The following is a 22,856-nucleotide window of genomic DNA, read 5'->3' as shown; positions in this document are numbered from 1 at the left end:
GTGCTCTGGAGCTTTCAGAGATGTTTCACCTTCCCTCTGCTAGCAGGAAGGACCTTTGAAAGCATGTAAATATTAAGAGATTATTTCAATAATCTTAAGAAGTTTGTTCTGGCAGTGTGCTACAGACTTTCAGCCACGGTCTGCATCCAACATGATTTATTCCGTAGCTCATGTTATTTTTACAAGTTATTTTATAGCAGTTTCTTTAAAAACAAGCATTACTCTCTCCAGCGACGCTAACAGTGAAAAAGAGGGTCCTACGGTGCTTTGAGTCTCACCGGAGTTTCCATCAGCCCCCCCCCCCCAAACCTCTATGACTCAGAAGGGGCTTTCTCTGCCAGAACTAGAAAAAGCAGAAATTCCTTTCCCTTCCAAGCGAGGAACTCCTCAGCTGCCCAAAGCCCGACGAGCCTTTGGAGGGACGAGCAGGGTTCATCTGCGAGGGCCCCATGAGCAGCACCCCCCCCCCCCCCCCAAAAAACGCACCGCTGCTGGGGGAAGGGGCTGCTCTGCGCCCGCTGCCGTGCCTGGGCACCATGGCAGGCGTCGCCGGTGCCCGTCTGGTCCGGCACAGCCTCCAGCCAGGGGCCCAAAGCCCAGGAGAAAGGAGCCTCCCTCCCCTGCAGCCTCGACACAAAAAGAAATTGCTGGAAATGGCCCAGCCAGGACTCACCATTTTGGCTTCTTCCAGTTGCCACAGGCACCGTCCTGGTTTCCCCCGCTTCCCGCGCTGTAGCCGAGCTGGCTCCCGGGACACCCGGCACCCCGAGACCACCTCATGCAGCCCCAGCCCACCCGCTCCCCCCTCGGAGCCCAGGCTCTGGAGCCCAGACCTGCTCCCAGGTGGGGCTGGTTGAGGATGATGGGTGGCTAACAAAGAGCCAGGTGGCTAACAAGGAGCCAGCCCGACATCGGGGGTGGCCACGCGCTCAGGGCTGCTTAGTGGCCTACTGTCCCTCTGTCTTTGCTTTGGAGCAACTTGGCTCCAACACAAATGTTTTGCCTGGAGAAATTTTGTCCTGCTGCGTGTATGGTGATAAAATCTGCCGCAAGGGTAGCACAGCGCGGTTCCCCGAGCCCAGAGGTCCCTGAAGCAGCGGGGCTGGCAGCCGACTGAAAGGGCGACCAAGCCTGCCTGGGTCTCACTACAGTGTTTTTCTCATTTTTTTTCCCCTCGGTGCACTGATGGGACTTCATGCAAAGCCATCCAGCTGTTTTTGTGTAAATGCATGCTGTGAGAGACCCTGAGCTTTGCAGGTTTGCATCAGCTCTTCTGAGTTTGGCTATGCTGAGGTTTAACTTGCTTTTTTTTTTTTTTCTTCACCTGTCGCTATCTGAGAAAAGCAATTGCGATTTTCTTTGATAGTCTCCATTTTAAAAGCACCTTTTGTCCAAACGAAAGAGTAGGACCTGCTGAGTACTGTGGCTTCCCTCTTTGCATTTACTAGATACAGGTCTGGTTTAAACAAAACCCAGCAAGAAAAATCCAGACTGAGCCTAGGCTTGCACCCTTTGATGTGCTGAGGAAACCGCTAGCTCACATTTTCAGGGGAGGCTAAAAATCCCAGGCTTGCATGCTTCGCTGAAAGAGGGCAGGGTGCTGAGGCTGAACTTCTTCATGCTCCATTAATCTTCTTTGTGGAATAAAATATTCCAACCATATCAAAATCCAGATGAGTTAGTGATACTTAAGGCGAGAGGAAGAAAGAAGGCCTATCAGCAAATGTGAGAGGCAACATGCTTAGTTATTTCTGTAGTTATTTCTAGTAGCTGTTGGGCTTGGTTAAAGGATGCCTCTCTTAAAGGTTGCCGAGTTAGCTGCGTGAAATGAGAAGTTATCCCGCACTTGGAAGGCGAGGTGCTGGGTATCAGCGGAGGAAACGGTTTAGGCTGTGCCACGTCCAAATGAAAATAGCTTTTGTGTCAGGCAGAAGTGCTCTGGGCTGTCAGGAAGAAAACCACCGAGTCTTGAGTTCTCCAGGGTGAGAGAAAGCCAGTTTTATGAGAAAACTTGTTGACTGAGATTCTCCTACCTCCTGCTTTGTTCACTTTGCCTAGTCAATGAATCTTGTGGAGCCCAGCGCAAATTTGTGTAGTTCTTTAATAATAACAACAAGGTCAGCAAGAGTAATGACTGAATTTAACAATGACACATGCAACAAACAGAGGGAGTAAAACATCATCGCACAGCACTGGCTGAACTGACAACATGTAATTCAACATCAGAACAGAAGGCTTGTTTATTTTCCTTTGCTGCATCAGCACCACATAGAGCGCAACGTTACTGCCTGGTTACCCTCAAATCTTGCCAGAGCTCTCCGAAGCCAGACACTCCCCCCCTTCCCCAAAATAAACAGTGACAGAAGATGCCTTCACACACCAAGGAGTAGAGAGAGAATCTGGATGACCGCAAAGTTCATGTGGGTGAACACTTCAAAATACAGCCAGCAACAATTTGTAACACTTTAGCAATTAAAAAATCTGAATCTTTGTCAAATGCAGCTGCTTAGTCCTTCAAGGCTGCAAGACACGCTGACAGAAAGTTTTGCACGAATGAAAAACAGCGGCAGTAATCAAAGTGACCTCTTTAGAGCAAATGAAACGACTGTATATTTAATGCCATCAGACATCTGTTTATTGCTGTTTAGACCAGGCTATACAGGAGCACGTGCAACTAGTAAACAGTGAGACCTGCTGAAGTCTTTTGAAATTGCAGAGCAGATGTAGTGCCACTCAACTCCTTTTGATCTAGAATGAACATTTACTTAAAAACTGGCTAGTGTGGATTGATAGCCTGTGTAATGTGTTTCTAGGAAAGTTTTATAGACAGAGAATACATAGGGTACCATATACCCATATATGGTACACCAGCTAATTCAACCACATTTACATAGCATTAATTGTCAGTGGAAGCTGATTTAAAATTCAGGACCAAATTTTCACTCTTGATTGCCACACGTTAAGTTCCTAAGTGAATTTCTAGGGACTGGCATAAAAGGAGTAGGATTTTGGAAAGCATGTGCGGTGCTTTTGGGAAGCCACTTTAGCAGCCACATGTAGGTTGATACTAAAGACAAGACCAGGCACAAAGCCCGCCACCAAACCTGCTCTCATTTTTCTGAGAACGTTAGCAAGGGTCCACCAAAACCGACTCACTGGCAGCAGCGTGGGTGCTCTGCTTCAGCACCCAGTTACCCCACACCCGTTTCCTTTGGCTCTACCCACCGCACTCTGGCCATCTCCCAACCTGGAACGACGTGCAAAACTCTTTGCCAAGGGATCAAGGGAGTGTGTAGCCTGGAGCTCTGGTGCTTCAGTTAATGCTATGTAAAATAGGTATTCGTCACTACAGGAAATATTTGTACATTTATAAAAAAGCAATACAACCATAAAGAAAAAATACAACAAGCACAGCTTGATACGATAACATGCCATGAAATGTCATTGGCTTTATAATAATTTACTACAACTTGAAAAATGTTCTTTTATCCACAATGGATAGGAAATGCTTCCATCTAACATATGGTAAGCATGCAGTAACAATATGTACAACAAAAAATTTGGAGTTTGTTTTTTATTCATAGACTGGATGATTACATAGGGGCTATTTTAAAATTATGATTTTTATAGCCTGATCTAGGTTTTATTTTGCTTCTTTAATACTATAGGGGTTTTTTTCCCCCTTAGTTTGTGGAGAATTAAAATTTCTATGTACATCTGCAAGAAGTTAGCTTTAGTCATGCAGTATACACTGCTTTTAGTTTTTTCCCCAACAGCAGGTTTAGATTTATTGGTTAGCTGACTCAAAAAAAAAAAAAAAATCTCAATGCTGTATTGTTGAAAATCGATTTCCTTTCCAAACTTTTTTTGAAATACTGTGGATATGTTAAGAGAAGTATCTATTGATCCTGTATTCCACTATTCCCAGTTTTTACACCTTTCATCGTGAAACCAAATCAGCTATTCAACTAGATCCCATCCATCACAAGAGGGAGTCCAACCACACTTGTGTCAGTGTTAAAGGTTTCCCACTGCCACCTGCCAATCGCAAAGTCGTCTCCTTGAGCTAACTGTGGCCCGTAGCTGATACAGTCTGACAAGAGCGAGTAGCAAACCTGTTGGTTTTGCTCCTAATTGGGAACTGCTCTGTGCTGCCTGCAGACAAAACAGTGTTGTGGGTGAATTCATCAGCCTTTTCGCAGGACAGCCAGCCTTGGCTTCCTGACTGATGTACTTATCTCACCTAACAGATGACATACTGACCTAGCGGTGGGTAAGGCTGGTGAGTGACATTTAGACCAGCTCTGAGTCTCACAGTAAGGGTTTATTCACAAATGCCCTTACCAAAAAGGTCCCAGATCAAGTCTCCACTGAGTCTTTTTCATCTGTTCCCTTTCCTCCTTGAGCATTTTTTTTAATTTTTCTTTCTTTTTTCTTTTTTTTTCTTTCTTAAATATTTTTTTTGATAGAAAAGCTAGAATTAATATTTCCGACAGCACTGAAGTAAGTACTTGGCAAAGCGTTTCTTTATCTGGTAAAAAATTACACAGTTATGAGAACCCTTAGATATTCATAGAACTGCAGCTACAAAGACGGTTTGCCTCTTATGACTTCACAATTCCCAGAGAAAGTCATGTCGTGAGAACTGATCCTGACAGTAAATTAGAGAGCCAGAGGTTTGACGAAGTGCTGAGTGATCTCACCTATTTCTAGCACTGTGTGGCAAAGGCAGGTGCTCAGAAGGTTTGCTATAAAGATAAAAGATGTGCATACGCAATATTGTGGAATATGGTGGGGGTCCCATGAAGGCGAGGAGAAAGCATGGAGAAATGCAGCCAGTGCATTTCTTGGAGGACTGATTCCCATCCTGCATGTCCGGTGTGTTGATTTTTGCCTTAGTCAACAACTGCTAATAGAAGTGATGCTGTTTATAGTCGACAAGAGTGAGTAAGCACACTGGCTCTTCTTCACTACGAGTTTGGAAGGCATCTGCTACTTATTCAGGAAAGGAAAACAAAAAATACAAATCCATGTGGAAACATTTCTAGGGCAAAAGAATGCAATTTACAGGAAAAACAGAAATGCATCAGTGGTAACCATTTCAAACTGACAATAACAAGGAGCCCAAGCAGACTGGATTTAGAGAAATTGATACACCTAACCTCTTGTTTATACTCAGAAACTTTCCTTTTAAAATGGAAACCAGCATTAAATTACACTGCTAAACTGCAGAGCCATTAACTAGATGGACATAATTAGTCTAAACTGAATGCAAAGACTCTTCTGTCAACCGTACCTTTCCCAGATTCCTTTGCTCAATTTTTATGAAGTCCTCTGTCCCACTGGCAGCGCTGAAGGCTGGCCTGTCGTCAATTATTCCTTGTCCTCAGGGAATGGGGTCAAAGCCTCGTGACATACTGACTGGTTTATTTTTTCGTGCAATTTGTTTTCCTAGTGGCACTCCATTTTCATTCACCTGCACTTCCACATACCAACATACGCAAATCCAGACACCAGAGACCTACCTATTCGCCTTTCCAGACCCTCCGAGATGATACCTTCCCTTCTCCAGTTTACGGTCCATGGGAACAGCTGCCTGTCAACAATTCTTTTCAGGTTTACAAGGGTTTCTGTATCTGCAGACCTGCTGTTGTCATTATTTGCTGGGCAGCTGGCATGTGAGATGTGATCAACTTTCTGTCATACCTTGAGTCTCGTACCATGAAGTTTGTGCAGCTGTCTCCAGGTAGCTAGCTGGGATGTCTGCACTTGGAAGAGTCCTCTGCAGTCCTTCCCTGGGGAGAATTGCCTTTCTGGAGAGCTTACTCTAGCTATTCATTCCTTTTTTTTTCCCCCAATGTATCCTGGAATCACCATGGTAAGGCACAGGGAAGTGTCGGAGACAAAATGGGGGGAGAGCCTTGCTGAAATGGAACTCAAGTTATCTGCCTTATTTCTGCAGTCTCTTGGCTTTTCTTGCTTCGATAGTTTGGTGGCACTGATGCACAAGGGATTTAAAAAATAAAAGAAAACTAAAGGAGAAAGACGACTACCAAGTCGTTCATTCTGTTGTGACCCATTTCAAAAATGGTCCGGCTTCCTCTAGCCTCCCCCACCCCCCCAGGAAGATGGATGTGATACAGTACTGCTGAAAAAGCCTCTCGAACGCTTGTGGAAGAGACGGGAGCAAGGCCAACCCCCTAGACTGTTGGGCGAGGTGGGGGCCGAGATGGAGGTGGGGCCCGGTTGGGTGGTGGGGCTTGGGGTGGTGGTGGGAGGGGTGGGAGCGTGGAGGATGGGGATGGGGTGTGGGGTGTGGGTGAGCTGGGTGGAGGGGGCGTATAGATGGGAGCTGGGGGTGGGGGGTTGTAGATGGGTGCCGGAGGTGGAGATGACGGAGGGTATGCGTTGTTGAGCGGGTATTTGGGTGGGGCCTCTGTGTTCTTCACTCTGGTGAAGTTGATGCAACGGCCCTAAAACAGAAGAGAAAAAAAGTGGAAAAGCACAGTTACTCACTGAGGCAATGGCAATCGCAGCTGAGACACCTTTGCTGGCTGCGTGCACATCTGATGTCACTTTCAGCATCCCTGGGCACACCGCTTTGTTCCCTCTCTTTCTCAGAGACGGATGTTATGAGAGCAAGTCCTGTGCCGAGCAACCAAGAGGTTAAACCCTGCAACAGCTTTTGTAGGTAGCGAAGGAGGATGAAATTCCTCTCATACTATTTTCTGACTCCGAGATCTGTAAAGCAGAGCATCAAGTAGTTCAGGTCATACCGAAGCTACAAGAGCTGGCAAGAGCCGTTCCTATTCTTCAGAGCTGGTGTCTGAGTCAGTGCGTGACCTGTGGTCCCTGCCCCTACAGATGCCTCTTCCCAGACCCCAGTCTTAAACTTCTAACAGCAGGAAACCTGGACTTTGCACCTTTGGAGCCTCTCTCTCCTTGAAATACTTGGCTTTTGTGTCCTACTTCTAATCATTTACCAACCAGGCAAAAGGGAAGGTTTGTTTAACTAAGTTTCTTACTTAGAATTTTTCCTGAAATTCATCCATTCTTCATTAGGATGTCTTGATATTCTAGTGCTCATGAGAAGCCGGTAAACTGCTTTTCTCGCTCTTCGGTGCTAAGCTACAGTTTGTTGTACATTTTTAAACAAAAACCTTTGCCCTCCGAGCTGTTCTCTTTATTTCTCCTAAGTTCCACCTGTGAAAGATCGCACTGTAAATACTCAAATGTCAGAATCAGCACTACTGTACTATGGATGAATTCTTTTAGATATGAAATCATCCAAAAAGGCACTAGAGGGTTTCTGAGTCCATACTTTGTTTTTGGATTTGTGAGCATGATCTTATTTTCTGTTTTCTCCTTTCCTCTCCCAAAGTAAATGTTTTTTCCTGGTGAAAAAAATGCCAGATGGAGCAGTGAGCCCATGCAGGCTGGAGCAGACCTGTTGGGGTAACCACATCAGCCAACCTTCTGCATGGCTCTGTACCTTCTCCCTGCTGCACCCAGCCTACGGACAAATGCTCCGCAGAAGAGGGGCCCAAAGTGAAACACGGGGGATGCTGGTAGAAAGGCAGAAGGGTGCTGGAGAAGGATTTGACAGGGATGAAAAGGAGCTGGCCTGGAAGGGGCTGACATAAAGAGATACAGACAGCTCCTCTCCATGAGCTCTGCCAATTATCATCGTGCTCTGTGGATATGAAGAAACATCTGCCTGAGCCTTAGCCGTTCAGCAGAGGAAAGTGGATTCCTCGCCGAAGTGATGAAGTATGCAGAGCAGCCCACAGCTGAGTGCAGGCTGTCTTGTGCAAGCAAAGGTCATTTAAGGAAAACAAAGCGCCTTGAACTGCATCAAGTTCAAGATGAGAGCATCACCTCGGGGCTGCTCTGAGCACAGTGGCAGCTGAGCCCTCTCTGCTTGGCTTGGCCCTGACCTTCTGTCAGCAGGAAGAACCTCTGGCTTCAGCTCAGGCCCTCCTCGAGGAATCAGGCTCTGGGGCAGAGCAGACACCCACTTAGCGGTCATGAAAATGCCGATGGTGATGCCCCTCTGTAAGGATTAATGCTCTTGCAGTTACAGCTTGTCCTTGCAGCGTGACAACAGAGGGGAAAAGGAGGAGAAGCCTGACGGCTGCCTGTGCCACCTGACGGAACACTGTGCCACCATTAGCAGTGAGGACACGTTCTCCATCTCTCACACAGGACAGAACACCAATAAAAAATGAAGTGCTGGAGTGGGCAGTGCCCCTGAGCAGAAACACTGCGCCCCCTCCACAGCATCCCTGCATCTCTGGTGCTGGCCAAAAAGGGGGGCACCATCCAACAGGCAGAGGAAAGCCTGAAATAAACACACTGTTCTCTCACCTCAGAGCATCCCTGGCTCTATTTGTTCTTTGTGGGCTGGCGTGTCTGCTTTAATGCCATTTTAATGCACTTTGCTGTGATTTTAAGTAAATATTGTGGGGCAGACCTGCTGAGTGAGTGAAGGTTTGAGCCCAAGATTAACTGATTCTACTCAGAATAAAAACCCCATGAGAATGTTTTCCTTGTTCCAGTGCCACATCTCCTGCAATGCAACTTTAGTAGTTTCAGACTATTACTTGCACTAGTTTTGTTTTCTTTATTTATGTTGAGAATAAAATAAACCTGAAAAAAAAGCAGCAGCCCAGGAATCTCAGCCAGAGAACAAAAAATTGCCATTGTTTTTGTGTGGAGAGATACTCTGTCTGGATGCTCCAGGGGTGAGGTTATGGTACTGCTGTTCCAAATGGAACTCAGCACCACCCTAAGAGCATTCAAGAAGATGCAGTGAGGCTCAGAAATCTTTGGGTTTGGGGCCAGGGCAGGCTTGAGGACTAAAAGCCATCTAGTACTTACAGCAATGCGCAAGGCACGGTCCAAAAGGATAAGAGAGTACATCTTGTGCATCCTGTGCACTTGCAAAGGTTTGATTTCTTACTGACGAAAACCAGCTTGGACAGATCATCAGTGCTATTATCATAAAAAAAGGGGCTAGAAAGTCATACCAATGTATAGCCACAATATGTTTACACTAGTTTTCATAGTCAGCTACAACCTAGCGAGCCTGTGTTCGTGAGCTTATTATCCATGATTAATGATAACTCTTTTTTTCCAGTAATAGGGCTGCTTTGAAATTAGAGAGCTTGCTCTTTTCAAAAGACGTGATTAAGTCTTCACCGTCCTCGATGACTACGCTTTAGCATGGGCTTGTTGGACACGCTGTCTGGTTTGAACAAGCAGTTGGACCGGAGTCTGAGCACAAGCCCCTCCGATGCAGACCAGAGTACAGAGAGCACGGGAGCACCGACGTGAGAGCCAGCCTTGACCCAGAGCTAGCACAGACGTGGCTGTACTTACCAGATACCTCGTCCCCGTTCCCTCGTGCATTGCGCTGGCCTAACTTCAGAGTTCAAACCTTTGTCCCCTTGAAACAGGCTAGAGCGTGCCTTTTTCTCAGCTCAGGCATGCTGTTCCCTATCTCCTCCTATTTCCTTCGCCGCCTGGGTCAGCTGCTCTGCAGGGAATTGACAGCAACTTGTTTGGCAACACATCCTACTGCTGTGCAGGGGGCAGTTCTGCAGGGCAGCCCACGTGTGAAGGGCAGACACACAGTTCAGGCTTTCTCCTCCTTTCACGTGACCTGACAGACCAAGGGAGTACTTGTGTTTCGTTGCTCGACATTTCCTCACCCATGCAGATGGGGGGAGGGGAGAACGCCAGATAGGAGTTTTCAGTCCAGATGGACTGAGATGGACTTTGGCAGCTATGCTGCCTCAGAGGAGATGGAGAGGCCAACATCTCCTGGGGGAGAAGAACTGTCAGAATGACAAGGAGATATCCAGGAAACAAATTACTGTGCCATAGCACATGAGAGGCAGAAAATGTTCTACTAGTGCCTTGGGTACAAATGTAAAGCAGACCCAGGATGAAGAGAGCTACTTTAACCAAAAAGCTGGATGTTAAACATCTTGTATCTAGCAATATGATAACAGACACAAAAGTGCAGAGGTTGTGCTAGCCAGAGTGTGACCACAAACAAGTAATCCTAGAGCTGCGGAAGACTCAGCTTTCTCTGAAATCCGTGGCAAGAGATGTGTTTTCCCACCTGCACTTACCAGAAGGGGGCCCTGATTCACAGCTGGGCTTCGTACCATGCAATCGCAATAGAAAAATAAAACATCAGCATCATTGACCTACTCCATGGTTCAGTACTGTTTTATCTGGAAAACTGTCTGGCTGAAGATCAAGTTGGCTGGCTGATCACCCATCCATTCAAGCTTTTACAGGGCTCTCCATTGCCAGCACAGTGCAGTTCATCCCACAGATAACAGAAGTTGACGTGAGCGCTAACAGACCCTCTAAATAAATGGGCCCAAATGCCTGGTTTGGCTTTGGGTTCTGCACACAAAACCAGACCGAGTGCCTGAGGAGCTGCACGTAAGAGGAGTGCAGGATCTCTCTACAATCAGTGGAGACATAAGGACCTTCACATGACTGTGATTTGAGGAGGGTCTCAATGCTCACCAGTTAGCAGCCACTCTTGGCTACCCACCAAGGTTTATCACCTCCTTTGGGTGTCCAAATCGAGATGGGGTGGATGTGGAAGATGGTGGCAGAACATCCAGGAGGCAGGAAGTGAACCCATTGCCACAAAATGCTACTTTGCCTCCTTAAACAGAAGTCACGCGCCATCTCAGGAGAAAAAACTCCTTAACCATATTATACCACAGCTTTGAGAATGAGAGGAGCCAATTCTATTAGCCTTCCTAGCAGGGAGACAGTGGTTGGAGATACCGAGTGTACGAACGGAGGGAACAGGCTGTGTATTAAAAGGCTGCTGTGTTGGACGCCTTGGCTAGGTTTTATTTCCCTTTCTGCAGCCACAACGCTTCAGGGGGGAGAGTCACAGCTGTGCCTCAGAAGAGACAATTGAAGCAATATGGAGACATTATTAGACCTGAAATTTAGCGGAATCAGCAAAATCAGTGAGGTCAATTCACTCTCGCATTTTATGTTGTTTTTCTAGAGAGTTACTACTCGCAGGCATATGCATAATGAATTCTGCTTGGAGTGGCCTTGCTCTTTCACCTTCGACAGCTAATTGTCAGGGATGGAGGCAGGGAGCACTGCCTTTAGGACAACAAAGCACTTGGCTGTGGGAGGCTGGTCTCCTCTGACCACGGGCCTCGCCCTGCGAGCTCTTTGGAGTGCTGTAGGGTTGCACACTTGATCCAAGCTTTTCCTTTTGTTCTTCACATCTGGCTGGTGGAGGAGCACTGCCAGGGTTGAAAGAAAAGGGTGGGATGTGGGGTGCGGGGGACATTAGGCTACTGAGGTCATAGCACAGGGTGGTGGTTGCTGAGCGTTCAAGAACACGAGCTGGAGCATTTGTATCTTGGACACGGATCTGGTAAGCAGAGGCACAAAGAGCAGCGGATGCCTCTGCCAAGTTGTGCCCTTTCCTAGGAACTCCACAGACTTCTCCAAGCCACTTCCCACCTCCTCCTGCCTCTCTTTCTGCTTTTATCTGAGTCTGGATATTAACTGGACAGTCACTTCGAGCACAGTGCACGATGACCTGCCCAGACCTCTACCTGTACAGAGACGCTGACTGGGATTCAGCACATTGAATCCAGCTGCAGGGAGGATGGACCTTTCTCTTGAGACCCTGCGGTATTTCTTTTTTCTCTAACCAGCCAGCCCTCCAGCTCCCATTGCAGCAGGACTCAAACTAGGAGGAAGCTTTTTTTCTTTGTTTCATTTCAGCTCTGCATTCTGTGGTTCCAGCTGTTCGGGGTGAGGCTCACACCGGCACAGCGGAAAGGTGATTTAGGAAAGGGAAGTCAGTCCCAGAGCAGTGGCATTCCCTTCACGGTCCTGAAAAGGTATCTCTTTAACAAAGGAAGATGGAGCACATTTTTCTCAAGTGAAGATGAAAAACGTTTCTGTTTCCCTTGGTTTCCTATCAAGCTGGAATTAATACCTGGAAAAGTATCAACATTTAAAGATCATAAAACACTGGGCCTGGCTTCTGAGCTCCCGCGTTTAAAAAGAGATACTGGAAAAGATATGATCCTTAATGTTGTTTTGTATGGGTCATTAGTAATTCAAACTTTCCATAAACAATATCCTGGTTTACCCTGTCGTTACGAGAAAGAGGAGAGAGAAATAAAAAGAAATACAAACATAAAGAGAAAAGAATACAAAAAAGGAAGAGAGAGAGGGGGAAAAAATAAATGCAAACCCTACGATTGCATACCTTATTCTGAACGAAGCGCGCACAAAAACTTGTAGGAGATACTAGCCAAATGAATAATAGGCAAACATTAAATATATTAAATAAATGTGAGTTACCACTAGTGTCTGAAAAGAAATGATTTACTAAACCATAGCTACTTCAAAAGCAAAGCACATACATGGCTGTGAGAAACTAACGCTAAATTCTGCAAGCCAAACCCTCCCTACCAAAGATCCTGGGTGCTTGGTTTGAACCCAGTTCAGAGATGAACTTTCCACAAACATCTGTGAGGGTGACGAGTGGGCAGAGAAGGCGGAACACAGAGCGGAGAGTCGCAGTGGATGTGATAGCAGCTCTGAGCCCCACGGGGAGAGGAAGGCGGTAACTGGCAACTGCCTGTCTGCAGCCTGCAAGAGCCAAACGGCACAGACAGCTCATGCTGCCTCTCCTGTGGCTACAGAGAAAATTTGCCTATAGCCAACGTGCTGGGGATCCCCTCTTGTGAAAGTGCTCTTTGCATAAAGTACTTTACAAAACCTCTTTCCAAAAATGCATCCCTTTGTGCCTGGACAAAGGTAATATCGGGAAAAGATCAGGGTGAGAATAATCAATATCTGCTTCCCACCGACATTTTATCACTTGGGAACAGCATCGGTCGGGGAGCTCTTGGGTTCCCAGGGGGTTTTGCTGCTCTGAACCCCTGTCAGGATAACTCCCAAAATCCCAGGTGGGTTCTGCTATGTGGTAGAGTTCTGCGAGATGGAAATATCCCTGCTTGCAAGACCTGAGCTGTGCTGCCTTTTAAATCACACAAGGGTGTCTGGAGACAGTTTTAGGAAACTGCTAAGTAGCTTCTGGGTTTTGTTAGCCAGCGTCTCAGTGAGATCAGTCTGCGTTGCGCGTGCTTGGTAATGCCAGGAAACACTGCCTCCTGCAGCAAGCACACTAATTATACGGCTACCTCTGTATTTGTTAGTCACCAACCAACTATTAAAACTGTCTCATTTCGTGATAAAACATCACCGCAACAAAACCATTCCCATCTGTGTCTCACTCCTAAATACAGAGCTAGAACTCAGCGTTGCTCATAAGACCTACCATTCCCAAGGCATTCCTGCCACCTTGGCCACTCATTAAATAATAAATTGGAGGCTTGACCTATTTTCTCCCAACGTTAAAAGGAAGACTTCCATCGATAAGGTCACCACTCCAACAGGGTTCTAATAACCTGGTCTGTTATTGCAGAGGCAGCACTGAAAACTAGGGACTGTTATGGTTTACCTTAAAAGACCTTGTGAGAGGTTCTGCAGAGTGATAAAAATCTGGAGCAAGATCCAGAGTTTTCTGTCAGGTCTCAGTACTACACACCATGTAGATTTGACTTTCTAACTCCCGGGAATAGAGTGGTACAAGACGGCATTTCCTTCTGAGGCCAGTAAGGAGGTGGGATTTACCCCAAATGAGAATGTTAAAAACATCAAAACTAGTAACAAGTAATCTTATACATGGTTGCTGAACTCCAGTTACATCAGAGGCAGTTTCCTACACTGCAGACAAGCATCCTGCCTAAATTCAGAAGGAAAAAAGAAGCAGATAAAAACTACCTAACTTTCTTTGATGCCTTGATATGGTTTGGTCTACTCAGAAGTTAAAGCAACGGTTTGTATTTATATGGTTCTGTTCCGTTCAAGCCACCCAAAAGCAGTATACATTGAAGAACAGAGGAAAAAAACCATACTGAACTTTCACAGATCTTTCACAGAATTTGAAATAAGTAAGAGGTTATTTAGAGCATCAGCTCAGTCATGCTGGCTTATGACTAAAGCTCGCATATACCTATGCATATAGATAGCACTGTGCATCTGGGGGCCCCACAGTACAAAGGCTGGTTCTGCTAACTCAACCTCCAGTTGAAATCTTACTCATAGCTTACTCATAACTTCTCATCTGCGCCTGGCTCTTCAGACCTACCACAACCCAGATAATACCCATTGCTCTGCCAGCCTCTGGTTCCTCGTATCTGTAACTACCTAATGCAGGACTGAACCAGCTGGGGAACCTACTAAGAAGAAAACACACAGAGCAAACTCCTCCAAAAAGTGAAACAAGATGATACAGGCTTCTACCTTGCCAAATTTGAGCGTGGGAATGAGCTTAATAGCCTCAATCTTTGGCTCATGCCAGAGTTCAGGAGCATGGCTCTTTCAGTGATGAGTGGGCATGTGCATGTCAGCAAACAGGCCTGATTACTTTTGCAGGAGCTCGTTTTGGCTTATTTACGCTGTGGGATGGGTGTCATTTCCAGGAAGATCTGGTCACTCTTCCCATTGTCTTTCTGGAAAGAGGTAGCTAGTCTTGGAGAAATGCTGAGTGACACATCAAAGACGCTGCCTCATACAGGATCGTAATCTTTCATCTGGAGGTTGAATAACAAAGCCTACTGGGTATGAGGAAAAGAGAGAAAAATTCAAATGAAAAATGAAACACGTTATTTTGGCAGCAATAACTGGAACAACTAATCAAGGGCAGTGGTAAACATCCCTCTGCAGAGGAAGAAAGAGCCTGCAGGATCCTGCAGCCTGCGGAAATCAGCAAGCTGGGGAGGATTTCTCTGGGTGCACTTTGCCTTTGGGCAAAGAAGACAGGGCACGGTTCAGGACTGGATCTTTCACGATGTAAACATGGGAAGAACACAACTCAGTGGCTGTTTTCATGTTACATGAGTCAGGAAAACTCTCCTGTGCTAGGGCAGTGCTCATGGCTCGAGGAAATGGGAATTACTGTCCGCTGAATATTGTCCTACTACTATTTAGTGAGAAATCCCTCCCCTGCAATCCCTGTTTTCTAGATTTGCCTTGCTTTCTGAGGCAGATCTCTGACCATCAACGTCAAAGGCACAACCTTGTAATTCTGTCTGGGGGAAATTTTGCCCTGGATCGAGATACGACTGGGATGCTCCCCTTTATGAGCTGGCTACTCCCTGCTGCAGAAACAGCATTCCAAAGCCAGCTCGGGCAGTTCAAGAGCAGCTCTGTACTTTGCTTTTATAGTACCGAGCAGTCTGCTTTGCAGTAGTCCTGCAAGCTGATGAGCAGATCACTGGGCTTTTGGCTTCGAAGCTGTTAGTTCCAGGAAAAACAGCTAATGTTTAGGTTAACTTTTCCATGGCTATTAATGGAAAACCACACTGCAACAGTATGTGCGGAAAGGTTACAATTTTGTTCTTAAGCTCCGCAGCCTATCAACAGGGATCTGCTAGCTCAGAGTTAATAAGGAGTTAAACAAGAGCTCCTTATTAGCGCCTGTGCATTTCTGAGTCTGCAGAAAGAAGAATCACCAAGCAAGGAGCAACGCAGCAGTCTACAGGTGTGTGTAGGGGGATGACTTGGGAGTCCACACGGCTGGTTTTACTCTCAGGTCTGCAAAAGGGTCTAGTGTTTAAAGCAGGGAATTTGAAATTCTATTTCCTGGTTCCTGTTCTTTGTTTCTATTCATGACACTACGAAACAGCATGGTGTGAAATCAGACAGTTACCTTAAATCTGAATTTCCTCATCTCTAATATAGATTCCTAATCCAAAATAAGAGATGACCCAGGGGACTTTCCAGGATGATAGGTTTTGCTCGTGTGCTTTGAGAATTCATAGTTAATTAGCAGTACGTAGCCCTTCCATTACTATTATTACTATAGTAATATCCACATTGCTATTCATCTTGGCTACTCTATAATGAAACAGATTTCATGACTTTCAGTGACCTCACTGGAGGATTGTGCGGCAAAAATTTGCTCCTCAGTATCCAACTATGAACAAATAATTACAGCTCTGGGGATGTTTTCACTGGATTTGTACATTCCAAGCAAAGGCCCAGGCTAACTGCTACATACCTTCTGTATTTTTTGATATAGCTCTAATAACGCAGCCTTAAGTTTAAAACAGTAATCCTGTGCGCCAGCAATACTTAATGGGCTTTACAGTTCCTGATGAACCTGCTAACGGCTGAGTTTATTACAAGTGCGTCACGGCTGATGACCAATCACTGGTGCTAACACTGACATAAATGACACCCTGTGGTCTGTAAGTCCCTGGTGGCACAGGGCGGGACGTTGGCCATGACTTACCATGTATAGGTGCCTACTGCTGGTAGGGACATGCAGGAAGGGGTTCTTCGTTACTGGTAGCCCTGCACTCCTCTTTGAAAAACTCCAGGCTTTGCATATCTACTCGCCTCGGGCAAGGGGTGGCACACACAGCACAGGACCTGCAGATTTTGGCAGGATGCTGATCACAGCAGAGGTAAGAGGGAGAGCTGAAGCCCTGGCAGCAGAACAGCATTACGCAAAGCACTATAAGGCCAGCTGGAGCTAAACTGGCCACCCACACAGGGTGGTTGCTGCCCTGCCACACACCACCGTGTCACTTTATGGCTCTTCCGAAATGCCGCTTACATGTTTGGAATCTGGGTGTGTATTAACAAAAACGCACCGGGAAGCAGGGCTCTGCAGTTGTTAGGCTGACCAGAGATGGCTGACCAGAGAAGTGTGGCTCTACCACTACCAATGTTATGCTTCAACCTGTCTGTTGTGTGACACACGGGCACAGTGTGAGCCGCTCCGCCGACTGTCCCTCTCCCAGATCCACTGTGCCTTTGTCTCCACAGCTTTCACCCTCACTCTTCAGTCTGACACTGTTTGCCCTTTTTGCACTTCATGCAGGATATTTGCCTGGAGTGCTGCAGGTACCATGTGCTTGCACATCCAGGATGGGGGCCTGACCAGGGAAAGCCAAGGATGGAATTAAGCTGTAGTGTAAGTCATTCCTTTCTGTGCCTTGGACTACAGGTAAAGCATCTGCTGTCAGTGCTTTTGTTTCTGGGTGGCTTTGCATGCCTAGCAAGTCTCTGATGACCCTCTGATGGCTGATGTAAGACCTAGGGTTCCCCTCACAAGTTTTCAGCACAGATGGACACAGACACAGTCCAAGTTTTTCAGCTGGGGCTGCTGCTTATTTTCAGGAATTTACTGCAAGCCCACTGGAAACAATGACCTCGCCTTCCCATAAGGATAAGGAGAGTAAGTCCAGCCCACTGCTGGAAGCTGCATGAAGGAAACACAAAACAAATGCAACATCAACATTCACTCAGCAAGAAACATGCATGGGAGAGATGGATTTTCTAGGCATCTGTCACAAGGTGATTCTCTCTGCATCAAAATCCTATTCTTTCTGTTGTAAGAGTTTCACGCCCTATGTTTTTACTGATTTCTAAGAACCTAAAGACCTACTGAACAAATTTGTAATACGTTCTGTGAGAATTTACATACTTAAACACTTTTCTGCATCTGGTCTCCTTGGTTCTGCAATCCCACCCCCGTAACAGTGTTATTACACTCCATGTAATATGCACATCTCCAGTAAGGGTTTTACTCCAAGTAATTTCATTTACCCCACAGCTGCAGAGCTACTTACTCCATGCAGAGGAAACTTTGAACTATGGTGTTCCATTGGCTTGTTTCGCCTTCTGCTCTTTAAAACAAACTAGGAACCCCTCTTCTTTCTCAGTTCCTTATAGCAAAGGCTGCCCTTTCCATGAGCCCCACACAGGGATATCCTCAGAGTAGAGAGCCTGCCCAGTCCCTCACTGCTCTGGAAATCTCGAGTCAACACTTACGTAGGCTAAATTCTTGCTTCAATTAAAATCACACTTTACAGTACAGCTCAGCACTTGTGATCATTATCACTGTACTAAAATTCGGACAAACCCTGTTTCGTATAGTTTCTCAGAGGAGCAAAATGCAGTTGTGTGCTTGGGGCTAGGGAGGATGGGAGGGAAAGAGGAACTGCAGTGGGAACACAAGCATCTGCCTTTGTATCAAGAGAGGAGGTGGTACTGCTTAGATGGAGAAACCCACATCATTATCTAACTGCTTGCACCTAGGTATCTGTCCTCTGGCAAACAAAAATATATTCTGCAAATTTTGCACAGTTAGACACACCGGACAGTCTGATTCCCTGTCCCACTAGTCCAGAAGGACTAGTTGCTCTGACCCAGCAAGAGTTTTGCAGGCTCCCCCTCCTATGGCTTGATCACCAGAGGCAGTGCCTGCTCCAGGCTCTGACACACATGTACATGTGCGTGCACACACACACACACACACACACACTCAGTTTTGGCTAGAACTCTGCACTGCTCCTTCTTGGGAAGCCACCTGGGAGATGTGCTGAGGGAGAACAAACCAGCAACAAAAGTTGTTCCTTGTGGTTTAAGTGCATTTGTGTGCATAATGTGTGCATAATGTGTGCATTAAGTGCATTTGAACTGCACTAACAGATTATTGCAGCTAGCGCTGTAGATCCGCTGTTTAACATTCAGATAAATTAGTACTGCCACATTGTCTCAGGGTTTCTCACTCCATCTGTCTATCCTTGCTCTCGCCCTTTGCCTCTCACAAGGCTGAGATTCTGGTTTTCACAGCACCTGGGACAATGGGTTTGATTTAAGCTGATGCCTGGAGCATATGAACACACCACTATAACGAACAAGGAGCAAGGCTCCAGGCTATGTGGCAGCATTGTCCTTTTCTTAGTTTAGATTTAATTCCTTTCTATTTCAGCACTGTGTGGGAAGTGAGAGACAACTAGTTATTTCTCAGATAGGTCTTTGCAAGTACACAGCTTTCTCCACAAGACAGGGAAAGCTGTAGAAAGGAGACTTCGTTTCCTGAGATTGTGAATTTGCCAGACAGAAAAAGACATTCACATTCCTCAAACGGTACAGCAGCCAGCGCTAACCTCCTCTGTGAAACACCTGATTACAGTAGCGAAAGGTTATTCAGGTTTTTCAAAGCATAAGAATGGACAGAGAAGAGGGAAATTTTATTGTAATGTGGTGGCAATTCAGGCTGGTTTTTTCCTCCTCTGCATTTTTTAGCCACAGTGGTGACTGCCCACTCAGCTAGGAGTGCTCAGGAGGGCTGTCCCACGAACTGAGGACCAAGTCTGCTGACACAGGTGCCAGAGACGGCATGTGGACAGACTCGGTAAAGCTAGCTCCTAGTTCCCACCGAGCTTCCTCTGGTAACACCTCAGCCTGCAAAAGAAAAATGAACCCTGGCACACCGTGTAAGAAACACTGCTGGACTTCTGCTTTCAACTATCTAAGCATCGCGCAGGTCTAAAACAGACAGACCTGAACACCCAAACCCTGCGCCTCTGTACCGTCAGCATCATGTTGTGACCATGTCACCCCACAGGCCACTGTGCAAACCTAGGCAGGTACTTGCAAACAGAACTGTCCCTGCCCACAGCCGTGACTGTTGCTAATCCTTTAAATTTATTACTGAGTTCCAGCCTTCATTTTCACCGTTTGGGAAAGAAAAGACATTGGATTAGCCTCATCAAGAAGACAGGAAAAGCCTCTGAGAAATGGAAGGTGATGAAGTAGCTCAGTCAAGGTCACTCTGTGTGTCACCAGCAGAGACCAGAGCAGCTCTAGGTTTCGACTCCCAGTCTGGTGCCCAAACCTCAGATCTCCCCGTATATGAGAATAGCCCACAGACTTCCAGCTCAGTTAGACATCTTAGATCCAGAATTATAATAGCAGGATGCAAATGAAAAGAGCTATCCATTACTAGGCTTAAGACTTGCAGAACATTATGGGCTGGGGGTTCGACAGCTCTTCGCTGTCCCCTGTTGCACAGCTGTGCAAAGGCAGAGCCTCGGTCAGCAGCCCTGGGGTGTGTGCTTCAGTGATTCTCCAGAAATGCCATGGGACTTTACATGCAGGAGCAAGTCCTTGCTTTGCAGAATCTGGCCCTTTACAAAAAAGGGTCAGTTGGGACGAAGCCTGATATAATGCAGAGTGGTCATCTGAACTCCTTAGGCTGCACGAAACATTCACAGCGAAGCCTGAAATCAAGTTAGTTTGAGGTTTTGGCATTTCAGTGCAATATAAAAACATTAGCAGGATCGTCAAGGCAGAGGGAGTTTTGTAAGCTTTTGTTAAAAATCAGTGCTTTTCTGTAGTGAAGATTCATGCAACTTGGCTATAAATTTGTCTCATTTCATACCCTGACTGTTCTGTTTGTATTAAGATCATTTTTTTATGTCAGCGCACACACACACACACACACACATTCTTCCTCTCATAGTAAAAAGAACAATTGCAATTACTTTAATGGGCACATTTTCATGTATTCTGTAGCCTCATCCTTTGGTCATAGCTAACCACAGTTTGTACCAGAACTGTATCACTGAGATCTAACAAGATATGAGCATATGTGATTTCACCAGTAAACTTGCAACATTATACTAGTTTTGGAAAAAGCTCCTCCCCCTGCATCATCGTTAATTTAGGTAGGATACATCTTTACACATAATTACAGTTTTGTTACACTTTTTCTCCATATTTATGCCCACCTATATTCACCTATACAAACACAACATGAAAATGCAATAATGCTATGCAATAAAAATTTAAAATATAATTTGCTCCCAGATTGAGATGGTTCTGGCCAAGTCTGAGCTTGAAAAACATTTTAATAATCTTCTCATAAATCCCTGACAGAACAATGTTTATCAAGGAAATGCAACTGACACTTTGAAGTGACACTAATTATTTGGAGCCTGTGTTTTGTGAGCAATTTGCATAAACAAGCATTCCCTTACTCTGTTATAAAAGCGATAAAGTTTTCTGGAAAATATATGTTTTTTTACATCACCCCATCTGATGATGTTTCAAATGTAAAAATAACCTCATTAATGCTGACAAGAATGCAAACCTAGTCTCTTGAAAATGTGAGAAGACCACAGGAATCCCATGTGACTCTGACTTCCTTGCCTTATTGGAAACATCTGTGTCTGTTGGTAACTTCAGATCATTTCCAGGTCTGACTCCAAAAAAAGAATTTCACAACCTTTTCGTGCATCTCAGCCTCTCTGGGTGCACTTCAAAACAGGTCCTGAACATCCCTCTCTTTTCCTTTTGCTTTGGGGTAAAAGATGCACTTTTAAGAGCCTTCGGCAAACCAGACCAAAGCTTGCTTCATGGTTTCTTCTTGAAAATGCAGATGGGCATGTGGCCAGTTGTGTCACAGATGTAACAACCTGCTGACCAGGAGCTGTTGCCAACATCTAGAGCCATAGCTCTGACGGAGCAGAAAGGCTAAGGCTGGCTCAGGCTGCTGCCACGCTACGAGCAGGCATCCTTTCTGGCAGTTCTCCCTGAAGAGGTCTCAGCTCTCTGATGTCCAGAAAGATCTAGCCCTGTATCTGGAACTTACTATTCAGTTATTTCTTTAACTGTACCTTTTGCAGCGAAGAAACAGTCCTAGTACATGGCATAGCAACCTTGATTAAAGGGTTTGGGGCATGGACAAGAGGCAGGGATAAGAGTTTGTCTGAGGTCACAGAGACGACTGGAATCTGAGCTTCAGTCCCCACATGATCCACTGCGATGTATATAAATTGCAAATTTATTAGTCACGACCCTTGAACCAATGGCTTGTTACAGACTAATGTGAGCCTCAGGGCAGAGGACATCTTTCTTGACAATTGGTATGGTACCTAGGAGGCTGTGTGGGCTACAGCAGATAAACAGTAACGTTAGTCAACACAGTGAAGCTGAATCCATGTTTCGTTCAACGCAAGCAATCTTTTTGAACAGCTCAGCTAATGTGCTGGCAGCGGATAAAGTAACTGATTACAGCAAGGGATTGCTTATATATGAAGATGATGTAACCCTGGGATTAAGTCCAACTCCTTCACAGGCTCCAAAGCAAACAGAGATGCCTTTCAGTTATTTTTCTTCTGGCTACACTTTTTGATGTTGACCAGTGGGTGATTTAAGGTGCCCATTTGACAGCACCAAGAGCTGAAATCTGTCTCTTTCTTTGCTTCAGGAAAGAGAAGAAACGAGGTACAAATTGCTTTCACAACTCCTCCTTGCAGCTTTTTGGAATATCAGACGGTCAAAGGCTTCTGTCTGCAAATTTCAGGCTCCTCTTTACTAGCCATAAATTTTGCCTGCCAGGCTTTGAATATTTCTCTAGCCTGAGAATGCACCACGTGGTGAGTTTTTTATCTGGTGGCTCCGTTTGAGACTGCTGGTTATTGTAAGATGCTTGGCTAATCACTGGTTCTCTCATTCCCAGGGCATGTCCACGCTGTAAAGACTGCTATGGCTGGCAGTTCGTACGCAGTTGGCAGCATGGGCATGCTAGCGTGCTGCTAAGTAACTCTGAAGTATTTATTCTGCTTGTGTCATGAAATCTACGCTGAGTGGCTGCACGGTATGATTGAGATGGAGCTTGTTAGTCTGGAACTCCTCTGTGTGACTGCCAGGTAGACAAACCAGAGTGCCCAGCCTCCACTGCCCAGCGTTCCTGCAGAGGACCTGCGACAGGAGTGATGGGTGGCCTGGTCCCCTATGGTGCAGCAGATAGCATACAGGGCAGCACCCTGTGAAAGTCTGGCACCGGGATGAAGTTAGGCAGTCTGGAAAAAGCTGGCAAGCGGGAGCTGCCCTGCCTTGTGCAGCAATACCTCGAAGCCCTGCATCTGACTGCCTGAAGCTTCCCATCTTCTGCAACTGGCCAGGCA

The 22,856-nt window shown here is 46.0% G+C and overlaps 1 protein-coding gene across 1 annotated transcript in view; it reads right to left on the bottom strand.

Moving 5' to 3' along the window:
* Positions 1-2,083: 2,083 nt before the first annotated feature.
* Positions 2,084-22,856, bottom strand: part of ANTXR1 (ANTXR cell adhesion molecule 1) — a 111,308-nt gene continuing 90,535 nt past the window's right edge. Inside the window, exon 18 of the mRNA XM_005438156.3 lies at positions 2,084-6,473. Coding sequence (XP_005438213.2) covers positions 6,201-6,473 — 273 coding nt within the window. The 3' untranslated portion in view covers positions 2,084-6,200. The remainder of the gene's footprint in view (positions 6,474-22,856) is intronic.

Source organism: Falco cherrug, chromosome 18, assembly GCF_023634085.1.
Source record: "Falco cherrug isolate bFalChe1 chromosome 18, bFalChe1.pri, whole genome shotgun sequence".
Lineage (NCBI taxonomy): Eukaryota > Metazoa > Chordata > Aves > Falconiformes > Falconidae > Falco > Falco cherrug.
This window is presented reverse-complemented; position numbering and strand designations above follow the sequence as displayed.